The sequence below is a fragment of the Phlebotomus papatasi genome, chromosome 3 (assembly GCF_024763615.1).
Source record: "Phlebotomus papatasi isolate M1 chromosome 3, Ppap_2.1, whole genome shotgun sequence".
NCBI lineage: Eukaryota > Metazoa > Arthropoda > Insecta > Diptera > Psychodidae > Phlebotomus > Phlebotomus papatasi.
The window spans coordinates 53,173,440-53,192,466 of NC_077224.1; the positions used below are offsets into that span (position 1 = coordinate 53,173,440).

At 31.9% G+C, this 19,027-nt stretch overlaps 1 protein-coding gene across 6 annotated transcripts in view; it reads right to left on the reverse strand.

Moving 5' to 3' along the window:
- Nucleotides 1-19,027, reverse strand: part of LOC129805769 (myelin transcription factor 1) — a 63,052-nt gene continuing 44,025 nt past the window's right edge. For 3 of the 6 annotated variants that reach the window (XM_055853904.1, XM_055853905.1, XM_055853903.1), the window contains 3 exons: nt 17,868-18,139; nt 12,607-12,770; nt 1-1,656 (listed from right to left, as the gene is read on the reverse strand). In XM_055853904.1, the coding sequence (XP_055709879.1) occupies nt 1,390-1,656; nt 12,607-12,770; nt 17,868-18,139 (703 nt within the window). In that variant the 3' untranslated portion in view covers nt 1-1,389. Of the gene's footprint in view, nt 1,657-12,606; nt 12,771-17,567; nt 17,631-17,867; nt 18,140-19,027 lie in introns of those variants that run through there. The other 3 variants (XM_055853906.1, XM_055853907.1, XM_055853908.1) reach the window with 3 other exon arrangements.

A 19,027-nucleotide genomic window follows, 5' to 3' on the forward strand; every position in this document is an offset into this window, starting at 1 on the left:
TAAATTATTACAGAGAATTTTATTAATACCTATATAATTTTTCGGTATAGTTATTTATTCACAAAAATGTAACAAGTATCTTTGAGGTGTGAACATAAAGTGTTTTTTTTTAATGAAAATGACAATATGCGAATTATACGTCTAAAACACATTTCCGTACAAAATAATATACATCTTGTTCAAAATTTCATCCCATTTCTTTGCTACATGTCCATTGGCTTATGGGGGATATCGTTCTGGTGAAAGACTGTGGCTAATGACAAGTTTTTGTGTGGTTCTTGCAACGTTCTTTTCCTTGCTTTTGCATTCGAATACATTGTGCTGTGTTTTGTAGTTACATTTTTCCACACTATTAACTTTTCGTAGAAGGAAATATGATGGATTGTTGGTTGCGGTGAGAGGTGAAAATTAGTTGAATATTACACTGAGAAACAGAAACTGATATGTCATCCACATAATGCAGTTTTAAACACTTATTGTGTATTTAATAGATATTTTTTTCTGAACTTTCCAAGCTATTTTATTCACTTACAAATTTCTAAATTTTGGATGTCTTTCATCATATTTCCATTTTGTAGATACTCTACTGACATTTTTTTTATGTTATCTGGAGTTATTTTGTTTTTCCTTTTCACTTTATAAATATTTACAAGATGTCTTTCAATAGTAACTGATCTTTTTTTTTTCTATCGAAACACTATGTACAGAGAGAAAATATTTAAATAGGAAAGAACGAAAATGAAAAACCTTTGGTATTTTTTTTATTCCACTTCTTTTACATTCTAAGCACCATTAAAAGATAATTTTAAAACAAATCAAAGTAATATTGTTACTATTATAGTTACTTATCAAATTTAGGAGTTAATTCCTCCTTATTCAGCCCTCTCATTACGTCATACTAGACACATATTAAATATTCTATCATCTTTTACATTCAATTAGTAGTTTAAATGAATTTATTTCATTTGCAATTCTGCATAGTCTTACATGTAGTAAAAATTATTTACATCAGAGCTAAATTAAGTTTTATTTATTATTCATTTTCAAATAAAGAGATTAATCACACTTTATCTACATCGATTTAGTTCTTTTCTTTCTTTCATTTTTTGTTTTAGTTAAAATAGAAGAGTAATTTCTAATTTTTCTTTTATCGTAAATTTCTCTGCCATTTCCAGATAAAATTTCTACCTTATTATAAAACCAAATTCTACAATTGACAATTAATATCTAAAAATGTTTGCCTTATGGTCTAGAAATGAGATTAATTTAGGTATAAATAGTTCCTGTAATTATTCATTTAGTCTTAAATGTGTGACACGTGAATGAATACTTCCTATCATGAAAACTTCTCAATCACTCAACTTCGTCCCAACCCCTTCAATGTTCCTCTCAAATGGGCGTTGGGAGGACAGTGAAGTCCTGGAGGGCCGACTTGACGGTCTCATAGATGGGACGATTCTCATCTGGGCAATAGCCTTCAGGTGTGCAGAGTGATTGCAATTTGGACAGGTAACTGTCGAAATTCTCATGACCCACTTTCTCTGGTGGTCCACCATTTGGGATCCGTACGTGCTCCAACAGGGTAATCACATTGTTCCGAAGACTCTCATAGTAGTCATTCAAGTTGCTGTTCCTCTGAGAGATTATTTGATTTTCCTAGAGAAAATAATGAATTGTATTGATCAGTTAAAGACGACAAACAAATTCAATTTTGCTCAAAAATTTAAAAATTTTATTTTGTACGTTCGCTTATCGAAATCAATTTATTATACGAAATTTTTAACATGCAGAATAATTCTTTTGTGAATTAATTCAAAGTATTAAACATGTAAAATAATATGACTTAAAAAATGTGTGATAATTTCACAGCTCTTTGGTATTGTAATTTAGTTTGCAGCAGATGGATACCCTATAAACCCAGTTCTACGGTAGTTCTTTATTAAAAAAAAACTCAGTAAAAGGTAAACATATTTTAAACTTTAATTATTTTAAATATTTTAAATAATTTTGACTGAGTTTAATTTGCATTATTAATTAAAATGAGTGTTTCAGAGTCGTGACGGTCTAAAATTCAAAAGATTTCAAAAAAGCTTTTTCCTATTTTAAATTGAAACTGGACCTTGTAGTGATATAATTTAGTTTCCCAAATCATTTGTAAAGCTAAAATACATCATGAAAAGAATGAATTCCATTTCAAAATATTAAGTAAAAAAAGGTTCAATTTCGAAGATGCCCCATTTTAAAGACTAGTGCTCATTTTTTAATATTTTTTTGAATAAAAATATAAGATAAGATAAGACAAGATTTTTTATTATCATAATGTTCTGTTTTGTGGTTGCGTCTGCCGCCGTCTTACCATTACTGGCCTCACCAGGTAAACGGCATAAACCCTGGGTCGTAGACTATGCTAATCATTATGAAAATTTTAATCTGTATTTTTTTTTAATCCTTTTTAATACTAAATTTTAGCTGTAATTCTTTCATAACGCACAAGGGTTAGGCAAATTGAGAATACCGACATCATTTTTACAAGAATTCATAGTGTACAGCGTACGCCTATTTGACACATGTGAACCCTGTCGACGGCTGTATCCCATCAATCCAAATGACAATTAACATCAGTACTTCAGTGAGTGAGCATCAGTCGCCGTGGACAGTTCACTCTGAGGAAGTTGAAATAAGGGTAGAAAGCTCAGGTTCCCATTGTCCCTCTTTTAATTTTGTGTGATGATGAAAAGAAGAAGAAAAAAAGGGATGCGAATTTCGCTTACATGAAATTTTCCTGATCTAGAATGTGTGTCGGAGCGGTCGGAGCCATTAGAATTAAATAGAAACATTGAATTCAATTTCGATATTACAAAAAGCTATTTTAGCTGTTCGATATGCTGCAGAGGGCAGGCCCCGGCCAAAATTCCGAAAGCCAAAATCCCGAACGCGAAAATGCTAATGAGACAAAATCCTGAATATGTCGAAATACCGAATGGATCCAAATCCCAAATTACTCTAAACCCCGAAAAACAAAAATCCCGAATGGGCCAAAATTCAGAATGAGTCGAAATCCCCCATTGCAATGGGTCAAAATTCGAAAATCTTAAAAATGTCATCGCTATCCCTATAATTATAATCGAGCTTCCTGGAACGAAAGGAAAAATTTCTGTATTTTGGGAAATTAATCAACATATTATCCTCCGTATATAAAGGATTTTGCCCTAAGATTTTGACTTTCAGGATTTTGAATTTCGAGAATTTGACCCTTGCGGAATTTTTCCGTTCGGAATTTTGGCTTTTCGACATTTTGTTTTTACGGTATTTTAGCCCATTAGACATTTTGACTTTTTGTGATTTTGGCTTTGCGGAATTTTGACCTAATTCGATCAATTTCAGATTTAGACCCATCCGGGATAATAGTTTACTTGACTTCGACCCACTTCGGGATTATATCTCTTCGGTTTTTTGGTGCTCGGAATTTCTTTTGGCTTTCGGGATTTGAGCCAAAACCTTTTGTGCAGTTTCATTTTGTCGGTTGGATTAGAAACTGTGCTAACTGTATCTACTTTGTGTCTGCATTCGTCACAATTGTTCTGTCTATCCACATTTCATTATGTTAAAATCCAGTTTCCTTTGGAAATATGGGAAAAAATCGTATAATAATGTAGCCCCACAGCTCAATGTAGCCCTACCTCCCCCTAGGTACTTCAAAATTTTGTGCAACTTCATGAAAATTAAAGTTATTATCTCTTTTTTTTCTAGAGAATGCGTTCTTATATAAATCAGAAATATGAAGTATAAATTAAAAACGAAATTTTAAATTTTGAAAACTTTAAAATCTTAAAATAACTTGGTTTTATTTTTAAAACGTCGGTAAAAATAGCATATTCACTACAACATAGAATGTTGAGAATTTTAAAGTTTGGCCTTATTTTGATAAGGTGCCTTTTTACTTAATTACTATTAAATATTCATGAGTTGTATTTCATGCATCCGAGGAGAAAAAGAATGAAGCTGTGTGAAAGGGTGGAATCCCACAGGATAAAATAAAATTACACCTGAGAAGCAAATGAGGAGAAAAATGCAAAGGTACAGAAAAAAACTCAAAGCCCAATCGTCTGTGGCATTTTTTGTACCGGTGTGTGTATTCTTTTAGAGCACCAAACTAGGTGTAAATAAATTAAAACTTTGGCGCACTAAATTAAAATTGAAGCATTTCATCCATTCTAATTTCAACCCTGAGAACAACTTCATAATTCAATTCTCTGATGAAGGGGTTGAGAATTTTTTTTCGCCAGTGAATTGTATGTTTAAATGAAAATAAGAGAAATGGCATTAATAGAAGTAATAGTTCTAAATTATCAGTGACATGTCATACATGGAAATGTAGTAAAACCTACCGCAACATAATTTCTTGATTTATTTGCAAGTGTTCATCGGTTAAATTCTTCAGTAGTGTGTCGCCCACAGAAGTCTCCCCCCCATTCGATAAATTGTTTCTCATGGCATTTTCCCTTTTCTCACATGCAATAGACACAACTCTTCACAAAGTCATTTCCATGGGAAAATTAATTGGTTTACTCCCGTGGACTCAGGCATATACGAGAAAACTGAAGGCAAATAAATGTAATTTATATGCAAAAATGCACTGTTATTTGCTCCTTTAAAAGAAGAAAAACATCCCGACCACTGTAAATTTTGCATTTAAACACAATATAATTTACCCATACCCTCCAAAATTACTCGAATCCCCCTTATGTGCACTCTCAGACACAAATTAAAACGACGACGTGTTAATGCTATGGTTACGTTTATTCAATAAATTCGCTGAATACCGCATCCCGAAGCCAAAACCGTGATAGTTGTGTACCTTTCAATGAGATAATGTGTCTATTTAGTAATTTTACCCAAGCCCCCAGACGTATCTCAATCCACTACAGCCCGGATTTTTCCTTTCTTCAAGGTGATGCGTGATATTTAAGGTCTTTTGCAAATCAAAAGGCTACCAAGTAAGAGAATGAGTATTCTGTTTATATTTAGTCTAATTAGGATGACTTTTGGTAAAAATAAAACAATTTTGTCACAAAAAAAAATTCTGGCAGTAAAAATTAGATAGATAGATAGATAGATAGATAGATAGATAGATATTTCATCATCAATGACTTAAAAGCGCAATACAAATATAGCTTTGTGTAAGATTTGTAATTATGCGTCCACCGCCGTCTTAGCGTTGGTAACCAACCTACTCCGGAGTAAAACGGTGGAAAAGCTCCATCTCAGGTTGTATATGGCAGAAAAGTCTCAAATGGTTTATAAATTATAAATATATAAAATTATATAAAATTATATATTAAAAATATATTAATTTAAAATATTTTAAAATTATATATTAAATTATAAATATTATTTCAATTTGGTACAATTTAAAATTGTCTCTGAAATTTAAAAGTTATAGCCCTACTGGCATATTTTCTCAATTTAGTGAATCCAATGAATTTCACTCGATTGAAATTTTACCACTTCTGTATCTGACATACCTTTTAGGTCAGGCAAATTTACTGAAATCAAAAATTGAGAAAATTTTTCCAGAACTTTGTCTATATATACCAAATATTTGACACAGGAAAGGAAAAATGAAATTAGATTTCGTGAAATTTTCCTGCTCTAAAAGTTATAACAGAGCGATTACTCTTTCAAGCTGAAATCAGATATTAATTGTCTCTTTCCATCAAATTAAAATTGTAAATTTATTTTAAATTTTGATTTCAATTTCCATTTGACAGAAAGAGACAACAGACAATAATATGATTTAAATTTGAGAGTAATGGCTTCGGCGCACCTTTTAGATCAAGAAAAATTTCAAGCAATCGAAATTAGAATCGCTTTCTTTCTCACACGCTTTGCATGTGTCAATCTCATTCTTTCGCACTCTTCTTCTTCTTTTGAACATCACAACAAATTCAATTTAGCTCAGTCGAATTTGGAGTGCAAAAGAATTATATCCATTGTCTATCTAACGTTTCGGAAAGAAAAAGATGTGAATTTTGACTTCATGAAATTTTTCCGATCTAAAAGGTGTGTCGATCTATAAGAAATAAAATTTGAATTGATTGAATTTTTATCTATATTTGAATTGATTAACAATCTAATTATCTATTTCTTAACATATCGATTTCATTATTGATTTCATGGTTTCAAGACAATTTTGTATACATTAAAATTCGATTTAAAAAGTAAAAATAGTTTTTATTTAGTAATAAAATTAATTTTCGTCAAGACGAAAATATAGGCATTTTGGCCGCAACTGATCTTTCTACACCTTTCGGATCGACAAATTTCCTCAAAATGAAAATTGTTATCTATTTCTTTTTCAAAAGTATTGCTTACTCCTAGTCTATGATTTCGTGCACAAATCTAAATTTAACATGATGATAACGTCAATTAGGGTAAAGTAGTTGGACAGAGCTTTTTTTCTTGATTTTAGTACTTCATTTTTATTTGTATATTTTTAATGCTTTAGTTTTATAATTTGGTTCCTTGTGCTTAAAAAAAATTTAGTACTGTATTTATCAAAAAAATCAATGTACAACTTATACCGACGAATTGTCCAACTTGTAGCACTATATCCAATTTGCATCACTTTACCCTAAATGAGCATTAATACTGACACAGCGGAATTGGATTATGGAACATTTGTAAAAAAGAAAAGCATAGAAATTTTTATTTTATGAAAAGCTTCCGATCTAAAAGATGTTTTAGAAACAAAATAAATTAATTTAGCTCAGTAACAAATCAGTTTTAGTAGAAAAATATGTTTCACAATTTTCTATTTCGTTAAATTAATCTTCTTCATTTTGCTGATTAATCAATTTTTAACTGGTAATTCGGTCCGAGTTACTGATCATAAATACAGTGGGACCTCGATAGAGTCAACTAATTATTTCCAGGCCTGTTGACTCTATTGAAGATTTATTATCGGAGCTTGACTCTATCGAGGTCCCACTGTACTTTCTCTTCCATTTTTGCAAAAGCCTGAGTTTTTGAATGATCCAAATGTGATTTTTTCAATTCAATTTGATTTTTCAACTCAGAAGAAAATATTTGCAAATTCTCATGAGTATGATTTAGCGAGAAAAATAGAATAAAAAATTTAAGAGAATTATAATTTTTATATTATTTGAAATTAAACAAATTAGTGCAGTTAAATAAACCTACACATTTTGAAAAAAATTATAAATTGTGTCAAAAAGCATCAAAATGCTTCAGTTTGATAAAAAAGAAATCTCATAATGTGTAGGCTTCTACACACCGGTAGCAGTTTTTGCGAAAATCAAAAATTGCTTTTTTAAATAAATTTTCCTTATGATTCTAGGCAGAACCATCAACTTAAAAAAGGAAATTTTTGATGAAAATTGCTTCGAATGTGTAGAGGCCATAGGGATCTTAATTTCAAAGTCTTGAATAGAAACATTCTTAAAAGCTCTGACGCTCTGCCACCTTCTTTTTAAATGCAAGAAAACATATATGTATGTAATTCTTCCACAAACTTCTATAGGTAATTTATGCAAAATTCAAATATAAAATTCAAAAACTACACAATTTATCCACCCCTCAGTTAGTTTCTTTTCTTTCAAAAGCAAATAGAACTAGAGACTGCGTCTTGGAAGCTCCCCTGGAAAAGTTCTCTCCAATATGGAAAGTTTATTTGAGAAAAATTAAATAAGTGCTCCCCATTCTGGGCATTTCCATTGAATGCACTTATTGGTGCATTTGCAAATTAACAGTCATTGAAAATTCTGAATGGGGGGCCCAGTTCGAGTACGTGAGCTGTATGGGGAATTTTCCGTGCGGTGTGCGGCGGGAATCAAAAGCGGGGGAGCAGTTATTGGGGAGAGAGAATGGATCTTCTGGTGGGAATTCTGTCAGAGCGCAGGCTGCATTTTCCAACAGAGGAAGAGAGAAAGAAGTAAAATGTGGGTGGAGGGCGGTACTGCTGGCTTTTCCCGTTTTCCAATGGCTAGACACCGATTCAGTGCTCATGCCCAGAATCATTTTATCACCCGAGAAGACCGACAGCCCAAGAGCAAAAAAAAGAGCCCCAAAAGAAAATTGTAGCAAAAATAGAACATGAAAAAAGCTCGATTTTTTTCCAGCAGAGAGGGTCGAGGGGAAAAGGGAGCTTTTGGGGTGAGTGAGAGAGGAAAAATTTGCAGGAACACGAAGAAGAAAAAATTCAAAGTGAAATATTTCATGCGCATGAATTATGTTTCAACTCTCTTGTGTGTTGCGTAATAAATTTTTCTTCTTTTGGAGCTTTTTGGAGCTTTTTTTTTCCTCTTTCAATACTGCCCGGGTTTTGTTTCCTTTCACCACCAATTTCCACACTATTTATCTCTCCCCCAAATACAATGACCAAAAAAAACATTGCGAATCCCTTGTGCGGAGAATATTGAAAAATAACATCCAAGATAAAATGCATTTTCCCCCAAACCCTCCATTTGGACACAAACTTCTCTTCCAACACCCTAAAAACTTTTCTTCAGCTATTTGCAACCACATGCACCAATTCTTTTCGTCCAATTTCATAAAACTCCATCATGTCGATAAATTTAATGAGTTTCTTTTCATAGTCGCCAAAAACTGGTGGAAACAGATGCTTATAATTTGCGTCACATGTGACTTACGTTGAGCTTTTTTTTCTTGGGGACCAGTAAATTACCATAAGGAAGACTTGCCTCTTTTAAATGAAAAACCTTCGTAAGAAATTGGACTCTTTTGGGCTCCATTGATAAAACTCACCCCTTCGTTCAAGCCACCACACACCTTCCACTAAGGCCCTTTTTTTGACTAGATGGAGGTTGTTGTCCTAAAATATGCTCTACTTCCCACCCACAAGCACCAAGCAACAATTTTGTCGTCGTAGTTGAATGGAGGAATTCATGAATTTTAAATTAATGACTTTTTGATTTTATTTATTTACCAGAATGAAGGGGACGCACACAAAAAAAATTCAATCGTTTGGCACTATCATTGTCTCAGGCAACCGCGGGAAAAATTCAGCTGAGGTATTCTCAATTTAGGTTTCGGAAAATTTCCGAAATTTTATTAAAGAATATCATACTTTGAATTTTACTGCTCGAACTCAAAGAGAGATTAGTTATAATATTCCGTATAATATGCTTTTTTCCAACTTGTCGCAGTTCTGGAGCTGAAACAGTGGAAGATATCGACTTCCGATCTTCGATGACCCCCAATTGAAAAAGAACATCATCTCTAGACGTTTATTGTTCTCTTTCCCCACCAAAACTATGATTTTTGGTTTATTTCAAAATGGCTCTTATACTGGTAAAAATAAAAGGATCAAATTAATCCAAATTTGATCATTTTGCAAAGGATTGATCAAATTAACATGTTCCATCCTGTTAAATGTGTATTCAAAGATTGATTTGGTCCATTCTTTGCAAAAGGATCAAATTTAAAACAATTTGTTCCTTTTATTTTTACCAGTGTACGATTTCTTTCATTTTCGGATACGTTTTAGAGGTAATCCTAACAAACATTTCGTCCAAATGTAGCCTATGATCGGAAAGCTATGTATATAATTGGATGATGAACTGGTGTGATGTGTATTGATAAGGGACTCTCCGGTGGTGGCCAATGGATTTGAAGTCACTTCACAAAGAATAAACACTTCTTCAATATTTCCCAGAGCTTTCGGTCCTGGATGTGGACCTTCTTCAGTGGTCGACTAAACTATGTTTTTGTACTTTATGAGCATCGTTATTTTGTGTGGGATTGGACAATATCATCACCTTCAGTTTATCAATTGAGAAGGTTTTTTTTAGGAAATTGTTTTCACTGATTTTCAACTGTTGAGCAATTTTTCTTTAGGTACTGATATGATGTGACTCGACGCTTTCTATTATTAATTTTGTTTTTCTTTTTTATTATTAACAGAATTATTAACAAAAAGCGCCAAATCATATAATATCAGTACCTAAAGAAAAATTGCTCAAAACTTGAAAATCAGTGTAAACAATTTCCTAAAAAAAACCTTCCCAATTGATAAACTGAAAAGGATGATATTGTCCAATCCCACACAAAATAACGATCCTCATAAAGTACAAAAACATAGGTTAGTCGACCACTGAAGAAGGTCCACATCCAGGACCGAAAGCTCTGGGAAAGATTGAAGATGTGTTTTTCTTTGTGAAGTGATTTCAAATTCACTGGCCACCACCGGAGAGTCCCTTATCAATATGACCGGAAAATTCGCCGTTTTGAATTATTTGAAGGTGAAAACATCAAGAATTTCGGAGGGCTCATTTTTTAACCACTTTGTTAAATTTGAATTTTTTGGAAAGATGTTGAAATTCTGAACCCGGCTGCATCGGTCTTTATCGGTAATGAATTTATTTTTTTTTACTTGACCTTAAGTTTGTTCACGAGCTAGGCCAAACGGTAAGACATATCTACTTTCGGTCTTCGATGACCCTCGCCTAAGTGAACATTATTCTGGTCGGCCTCGTTTTTCTTTTGCCTCTTACTCCCCTCCAACTCTCTCAAAACCATATTTTTCGATTTTTCTCATAATTGGTCTAAGCTTTTTCAATTATTTTCAGATATGATTCAGAGGTAACCTAGGCGAATATTTTGTCCATGCATTACGGAATTAAATTCGCCGACAAATAGATATTTTTTGCACTAAAAGGTATTCGAGTGGCATCCAGTGAGCCAGACTGCAATCAATTCAACAGAACTTCAAATTAAGATTAGCTAATGAAAAGGCCTTGCTCACATTATTATTGTTTGAATCATACAAATGTAGAGTTTGCACAAAAAACAAAATTTAGTGAAAGTAGAGTTAGATACTTTAACACACTATACAGTAGTACGGTAGTATAGGAAGTCATTAAAATTCAACCAAAAGCTTTGCGTATTAGAGTAAAATTTGAAATTTGGGACAAAACAAATTTGAAGTTTGTATTTTTTGGTTTGCTAGTGCATTTTAGATGAAAGAATGTACGACTTTTTTGGGTACAGAGGGAGTACTAACTTAGTAATTATGCTATTCCACATTACTTTTAAGATTATTTAATATTTTTTTAGAATTTCGAGATAGTTGTTCAATCCGTAATTTGATTTGTTCTAAGTTCCACATTATTGCCCGGAATTTCAAATTTTACCCTAAACATTTTCCTTACTGCGTACGCAAACAGAAATATTCTTTTGTGCTTTCAATTTATTTTCACAGAAATAGCAAAATAGATCTATAAAGATCTTATCTAAATCGTAAAACCTACTAAAAAGTACGTAAAACTTTGAAATTTTTCAGAAACAATGTTCGCTTATTTTTAGCTCTTTGACAAAATTTGACTTTGACGAACATTTTTGTGTATTTATGAACATTTACGATCAAATATTTTTAAGACAATAAAATGCTCATTATTGTTTATGTTACGAACAATGTTTGTGAAAAATTACAAACTTTTACGAACTTTTTAGTGGGTTATACGATTTACGAGAATTTCGTAAGTTTCGTAAGTAAATTTCGTAAATAAATATGTCAAATATGTACGAATAATTTTGCGAAATATTTTTTCAGTATAGAGACTAAACGGTAAGAGATATCGATCTCTAGTTTTTGGTACCTCTCTATGACAAGCTTTTGAAATAGATATTTTGAGAATGTATGACCCTATGACATGAGAACTGAATATTACAAGAAAAATACAAGTAAAAAATAATTAGGTGAATAGTAAAAAAATACTTTTATTTAGAGAATTCCAATAGTTATTTTAAATTAAATTTTCTTATGAACTGTTGGAGCTAATTAAATTCAATTTTAAACTAGATTTTCTCCTTTCTGAAGTATTCCATATCAAAAAGATTTTTTTTCAAATCGAAAAAAATATACACAAAATACTAATACACTTCTACAAATAATTTCAAAAAACTGTTTTGAAATTCCCATCATTTTTTTTTCAAAAATAAAAACTAGAATTTAGAAAATTGTCACGTTTGACGTTTAATCTGTCACATTTCTTTATAGTGGAATTTACTATGCTTTGATAACAAGGATTTCTACTTTTTAACTCAAAGCAATCTTTCAGAATTTTTATTTTTACTTTTTCAATATAAAGAAAAAACAATAACCTAAATATTGCAGGAAAATTTCCATAATTTTTATATTTCATGAAATTTTCATATCTTAATGATTACGGATAATATTGGGGTGAAAATGGGAAATCTTATATAAAAATGGAAAATATGCCATCCACACTATAGAAATGAAAATAAATAAATAAATAAAATACAGAATAACAAGAAAGTGAATAAAACAGCAATTTCCGAGATTTTTCCACGATATTAGTTTTCTTTTTTGTGGCTCAAAAATTGATTTATTTGACCGTTGCCACCCTCTCATTTTCAGGTTAGACTTAATTGTTTTATTGACAACTCGTGAAATTGCTGCTTTTGGGTGAAGAGAACACACAGAAAAAAAACAGCAAATGGGTAAATAATAAAGATGACTACAGCGAATAATGAAATGGTAAGAAAGAATATGTGTGGTTTTTACCCGTTTTTTCGGCCCTCAACCAACCTTATCTTACGTACCCTATCGCCGTGATTCAAGTGTGACTCCATGGCGTTGATGTCGGATTTGAGTCTAAGCATTTGGGACTCCACTCGGGCATTTTCGCGTTGGAGCTCAGTGATTTCCGCCTCGAGGGTCATAAGATCTTCGCCGTTTGGATTGCTGTTCATCATCATTTCCATGCCTGACCAATGAGAGGGGAGGATTAGTGGCACAATTTCAATCACGGTCTTACACAAAACATTTCAACAAGATCACACCAAGAGAACGACCAAAGTTTAGGGGTGCTACAGACTTGGTCAGGATTTAGTGTCATCTCGGTTAAAGAGGACCAAATGTGTGGATTGAAAATTGTGTTGAACATTGTGAGAATCTTAAGAAATTTGGATAGGAGAATGTGTATGTAGCAAAATAAACAATAAGCAAATTATATAAAACAGCAAAAATCAATAAGCGTAAAATACAATAAAAAAACGTATTCTAGGTTTTTAAAGAAACAATTTTGAATGTTTCTTCAATCAGGAATATTATTAACTACTCCTTATAGATCTATCAATGACCAGAAAAATATCCCTTATTACATTGAAAGAATAGTTTTAAAAAGATTTAGTAAAGTTTTCATGAAATATAAAAATTAGTGGAATGTTTTAAAACTACTTAGTAATTATGGTTTTACATCATGATTACAAATTTATAAATTAAGTGTTATAAAAGTTTTAAGCTTGTCCGCACCATATCAATTTTTGTTCTAGTTATTCTGTATACAAAGATTTACATTATTCTAGCTCAGCTGAAAAATTTATTGTCCCAGAAAAAAGCTAAAAGTGTACGAAAAAGTGTTTACTTATAGACGCTCTGTCATTTACTTAAGAATTCCGAGAAATTATGCCTTTAATCGCGATTTGAAAACCTTTTCCTGGCAATTTTTGTTATTTAATTTAATTTACATAATATGTAAAGCAATTAAGATCCTTACTGAAAAAAGTTTTGGTAAAGTTATTAGAAATATTTTTAGTAAGTACTAAAACGCAAAAACAAAAATGTTTAAGTCGAAAAATAAGGACTGCAATACTAGTTTCCTTAGAATATCATGAGGTCAAGTAATAAAAATTGATTTTAACTAGTAAATCTAACAAAATGATCAAAATATCTTTAAAAAAGAATGTTTTAAACGTGTAAAGGCATTTTCAGACGTGTAAAGGCATTTTCACATGAGCTCACCTTGCATATTTCACCACGTATTAAGTCATTACAATCAAACACTAATTAATCTACCTTAATTTTTTTTTTCAAAATTAACCATTTCGAGAAGGATTTCCACAATTTTATTTTCAATTTTGCATTTTATATTTTGAAAATTGTAATGCCCAACGCACAAAAACTTTTGTTTAGTATACATAGTTTTGACATTTTAATTTGAGCGAGTGTGGTGTAGATATAGTCATCCCATTCTCTCTCATAGGAAATTTTGAAAACATGTTTTCAAACAAAAGTTATTGTACGATGGGCATAAGAGCAGAATCATATTGACTGTCAAATGCTCACGTTCTCCGTCAAAGCCTTAACGTTTTTACTTAATTTACGAATTTTCATTGCAATCTTTACGTAAATTTTCAATTATCGTATTACCTCATCAAATACTCTGAGGCGCAAAATGAAAATAATAAGAAAATTGAAGAAATAAAACTAAAATGCGATAAACGGCGAGCATTTGATGGCACAGTGAGAATTTGGCTATCAATGTGGTTCTACCCTAAAGCAGACATATCGGTAATGAATACCAGTGATATTTATATTTTAAATAGTTAAATAGTTAATAGTTTTGAATAGTTAACAGTTTTCTATTATCGTACCTTGGAAATTTTATTTGACCGACATACAGAAAAACATTGAATTATCTGAAGCTTGCGTCGTCCGAAGGTAGCGCGCTTTCCCCTATGTAAAATTTATTTTGTCCTCTAAATAGTCCGGTAGTTTTTATTTTTGATACACCGGTGGCCCGTTCGTCCCTAAAGGGGTAAAGATCTTCGGTATCAGATTTTAAAATAACAATAAATAATTAAAAAAACAAAATGAAATTTGACATTTATATTTCAATTTCCGTTATTGTAAAACCCATTACATATTAAACTGAAGGGTTTAAAAAATATGACACTCTAAAATTTAAGTTTTATTTTTTTTTCAAGGAATATGAAACAGCCCTTAATGGCTGATTTAAACACTTAAAGCTTTAATACTTATAATCTTTTTTTTGTAAAGTTTTAGGTTTTTCCCATCAAAATTTAGTGTTTCATTATTAATTTTGTATTTAAGATTAATCCTAAAAATATTATGATTACTATATTAATTTATATTATTGTAAAATTGCTCTAGCCTTCCTAATTAATAATTTTAAATAGAAAAGTCAGGTTGCAAAAAAATTTAAATGTCTAATAAAGAGGCCATAATATTTAATATTATTTTCCGTGTCAATTAATAAACAGCAAAACATTCACAAAAGGCTTTTAAAAAAATGGTTATTTATTTTACCGAAAAAATATAATTTTTTTTTCTAATTTTTCCTGACTATGTCCCATATTACCCCTTCTAAATATTATATTGTGCAAATTATCTCAATAATTCAGTATGATTGTTTATTCACAAAATTTGATTTTTGAATATTATTTTAATATGGAGTTAATGCTTAATTTGATAAACATTTTAAAAGCTCCATCGTATTTTTAGATTTATTAAAATTTTATAGAATTTAAAGTATAAAAAGCTTCACCCAATCAATGAACTTAAAAAAATCACTGGATTTAAGGGATTTAAGTGTAGAAGAAAGCGCGTTAACTTCAGATGACTTAAGCTTCAAACAATTTTTTTTTTCAATGTGCTTTAAATGCTTTAAATGAATTTGGCCCATTATACGATAGAGGGAAGTGGGGCACCTTTGAAAGTAGAGTATCTTTGAAATTGGGACAATTGGGATTTTTCACCTATTTTGAAATGAAATTGAGCCTTATCATGATATAATTTAGCTTCTCAATATGTTTGTGGACCTAAATTATATCTCGATAAGGCTCAATTTTATTTAAATATAGGTGAAAAATCCCAATTTCAAAGGTGCCCCACTTTCAAAGGTGTCCCACTTTCAAAGGTTTCCCACTTCCCCCTAGTTTGATGCCTCGAATTTTCAGAAAAGAGCTAAAGGTAATACAAGGAACATAGAAAAAAATTGAGTGGTCCGAGGGAGCGCGTTTTCTCCACTTTTATTTATTTCTTTATAATGGAATTTAACCAAATTGGTCATCACTAAATCGTGAAATTATTATAACATTCACTTTTTTTAATTCTTGCATTATTTTTTTTCTTTCCATTGTCCTTATTGATACGTTAACGAATGTAAATGTTTTAAATTTTTTGGTGCATTTTTAAAAAATATTATTATTGTCTCTCTAAAGTTTAATATAGACTATAAATTTTTCCCAAAAATATAAATTTATTAAGACATATTCTTAATTACTCTCCCAGTAATTTTAGTCCATTAAATGCGGATACAATAGACTGTCAGTCGCGAAAGAATAACGACCAAGAAAAGGATTTCATTCATGATTTCCGGAGGTGCGATTTTTACGACAAGTCTTAAGGCAAAGTCTGAAATGTCGGGAGATTCCCCTTCAGGAAAATTGAAGAAAATAACATTTCACTTTTGTTAGTTTACACCCCATGACAAAATATCACTGCGGAATGATGTGTACAGTTGTGAAGTGTGGTGAGCATTTCTGCATAATTTCGAAAATGCCATTCTTGGGGCAGTGCTCTTACCCCAAAATTGCCGGGAGTCATTTATTCAAATGGTCAAGTTTCACAGCTTCCCATTAAAATTGAATAGAATGGTGAATTTTGGGTGCATGAGACGAAAGCTAAAAGGGAGTTTCATCTTAATTGGTAATTAAAGTGTATGAAAAGGGGTGGAATAATTTTCGAAATGGAGTGAATGCTGGTTGAAATATAATTGTTCTACTTAAGATGAACGTTAAATCTGAAAGGTTTAGACTTTGTCTTGTTCCCATTGCGGAATACATTCGATGAAGGGATGCGAACTTTAAGAAATTCTCTAATATAGTATTGTGTGTCTGAAAATTGCATGTTTGAGGATAATTTCAAGTGTTTATCGAGAATTGAAGTAGAATTTCTGGAGTATGTGGAAGGAATTGAAAAAGGGTGTTGTGTGAATGGGGGTATCAAATCGAAACTGCAATCGATACAAATCAAAAGCTACCCAACTACACTTGTAAACACATTCTAGAGGAAGAACCAAAAGATTAAAATAAGACAAACAACAGAAATTTTGATGAGAAGTCAAATAACTCTTTTGGCCCTCAACACAATGCATGAAATCTCTTTGGTATAAACATTTTCTCACAGATCAATCACACGACATTTCGGCAAAAATGAAAGTAGTACACTAAAGAAATAATCTGAGGAAAAGAAGTTCTTTCTCCCACGCGATATCGCTTTTCGATAAGAATCTCTTGAGGTTTGGGCCAAAAAAGTTTCAGAGTATTATTTAATTTTGATACATATTGTCTTTCACCAATGAAACTTTTCAAATTTTCTCTTTGCCATTTCAATATTATTGATATTCTTTTATTTTTTTTTGTTATTGCCGGCAAAAAAGCAAGAAACTATATTGAAATATTTTCAACAGTGTGTGTGCCAATATCATTATGAAACACGATACAACTTTTTCAAACTTTTCAATTGTCACTTAATGGTGTTTCAAATGTAAAAATTAAATAATATTTCCTCTCACTTTTCTCTTTTTTTTCAATATACGTTCAGAAAACTTGACAAAACTAATAAAGAACACAGAGGCACAAGTAACAAGTCCATTGGCTCAATTTTAACGATAATATACTTTGCAACAAGAACTCTGTTTTGTGATTAATACTTTGGAAATTTTTTTTGATGTTGTTTTTTGTTTGTTTAAACTTACCTTGAAATTATAGCTAGCAGAAATATTCACGGCCATATGTTAAAGCAGCGAAATTCTGATAATCTAAATCGGTAACAACAGGAAAGAACGTTTTTTGAGATTGCCATTGTTGCTGTGACATTTGTCAAGTTATCAAAGGAGAAAAATGGTATTAGCACACACTGTCAGTTGTTACTTGGGGTATATCAAGACAAGTGTCATTGTCTTGATGGTATTTGGGAACTGGGACATCGCTATCTCTAGGACTCGAGGTCGGAGAGGGAGCTCAATAGTTTCTCTGTAAATGGCTGTGGCACCTACCCGTGTATCCTTTGGGGTAGACCATGGTGACATCGTCGGGATATTTGGGCTTCTTGATGCCTTGAGCAGCAGTTGGACACCCGGAGAGGGATCGATGGGTGAGAAAGGTACCATTGATGTGCCCTGTGCCATCGCATCCTGGTGTAGGACAATTCACCCCGTCGAATTTCATTGCCGTCGCTGCAGCCACCGCGGCTTTGTGTTGCTCAACGGTCCCACCATTCTCCAAGACGCGCATTTTATTGCGGTTCGCTATTGGGCAACCCGAAGCACTATGTCGCGGAAGACAAATAACCATTATAGCTGAGCAATTGAATATCCACTGCTAAGTTTTTAAGACTAATGGCCCTAGACACACTTACGACTTAAGCCAAGAGACGTCTTAACATAATTATAATCAAAATGATGATCAGATAACATTTCCATGTTTTCTGACTAATCCGCCTCTCGGGTTAAGCCGAGAAACGACTTAATTAGTGAGAAAGTGATGTTAATTTAGTCAAGTCATTCTTTTGAGTATAATTACGTTAAGCCATCTCTTGGCTCAAATTGTAAGTGTGTCTAGGACATAAGGGTGAGATCAGATATCTAGGAGGTGCTTACAATCGAACTACGCAACGTTAAGCTTCTGAACTTGTGCATACTTTGCTATTTGTGATGTAACCTATATTATCAGGCTTATAGATGAAACTGTATTCTAAGTTTTGCTGTGTTATCACACTTGCACATTATAATTTTAAATATGATTCACATTAATTGTCGTTGGTGAGAATCCAAATGTGTAATTTGTGTGTTTGGATCATTTTACATTCAAAATTTGATCTATTTGTTGATAAAAAGGTAGACTTGGCCCGCAAAATTTGATATAAATTGATTTATAGCATTAATGCGAAAAATTAATGCGATTTTCTCTTTAATTTTTTAATGTGAAAAATATTTATGCTTTAGGTAAATTTAAACTTATTTTTGCAGACCAAATCCACTTCTTTATCAATAAATAGAAAAACCCCAAATATTAAGTGACTCAAAGACACAAATAACATATTTGGACGCTCACAAGCGACAATTAATGTGCATCACATTAAAATTTTAATGTGCAAGTGTGATAACGCCGTTAAATAGTGACTAAGATTACGCTTGATATATCCAATAGTTTAATG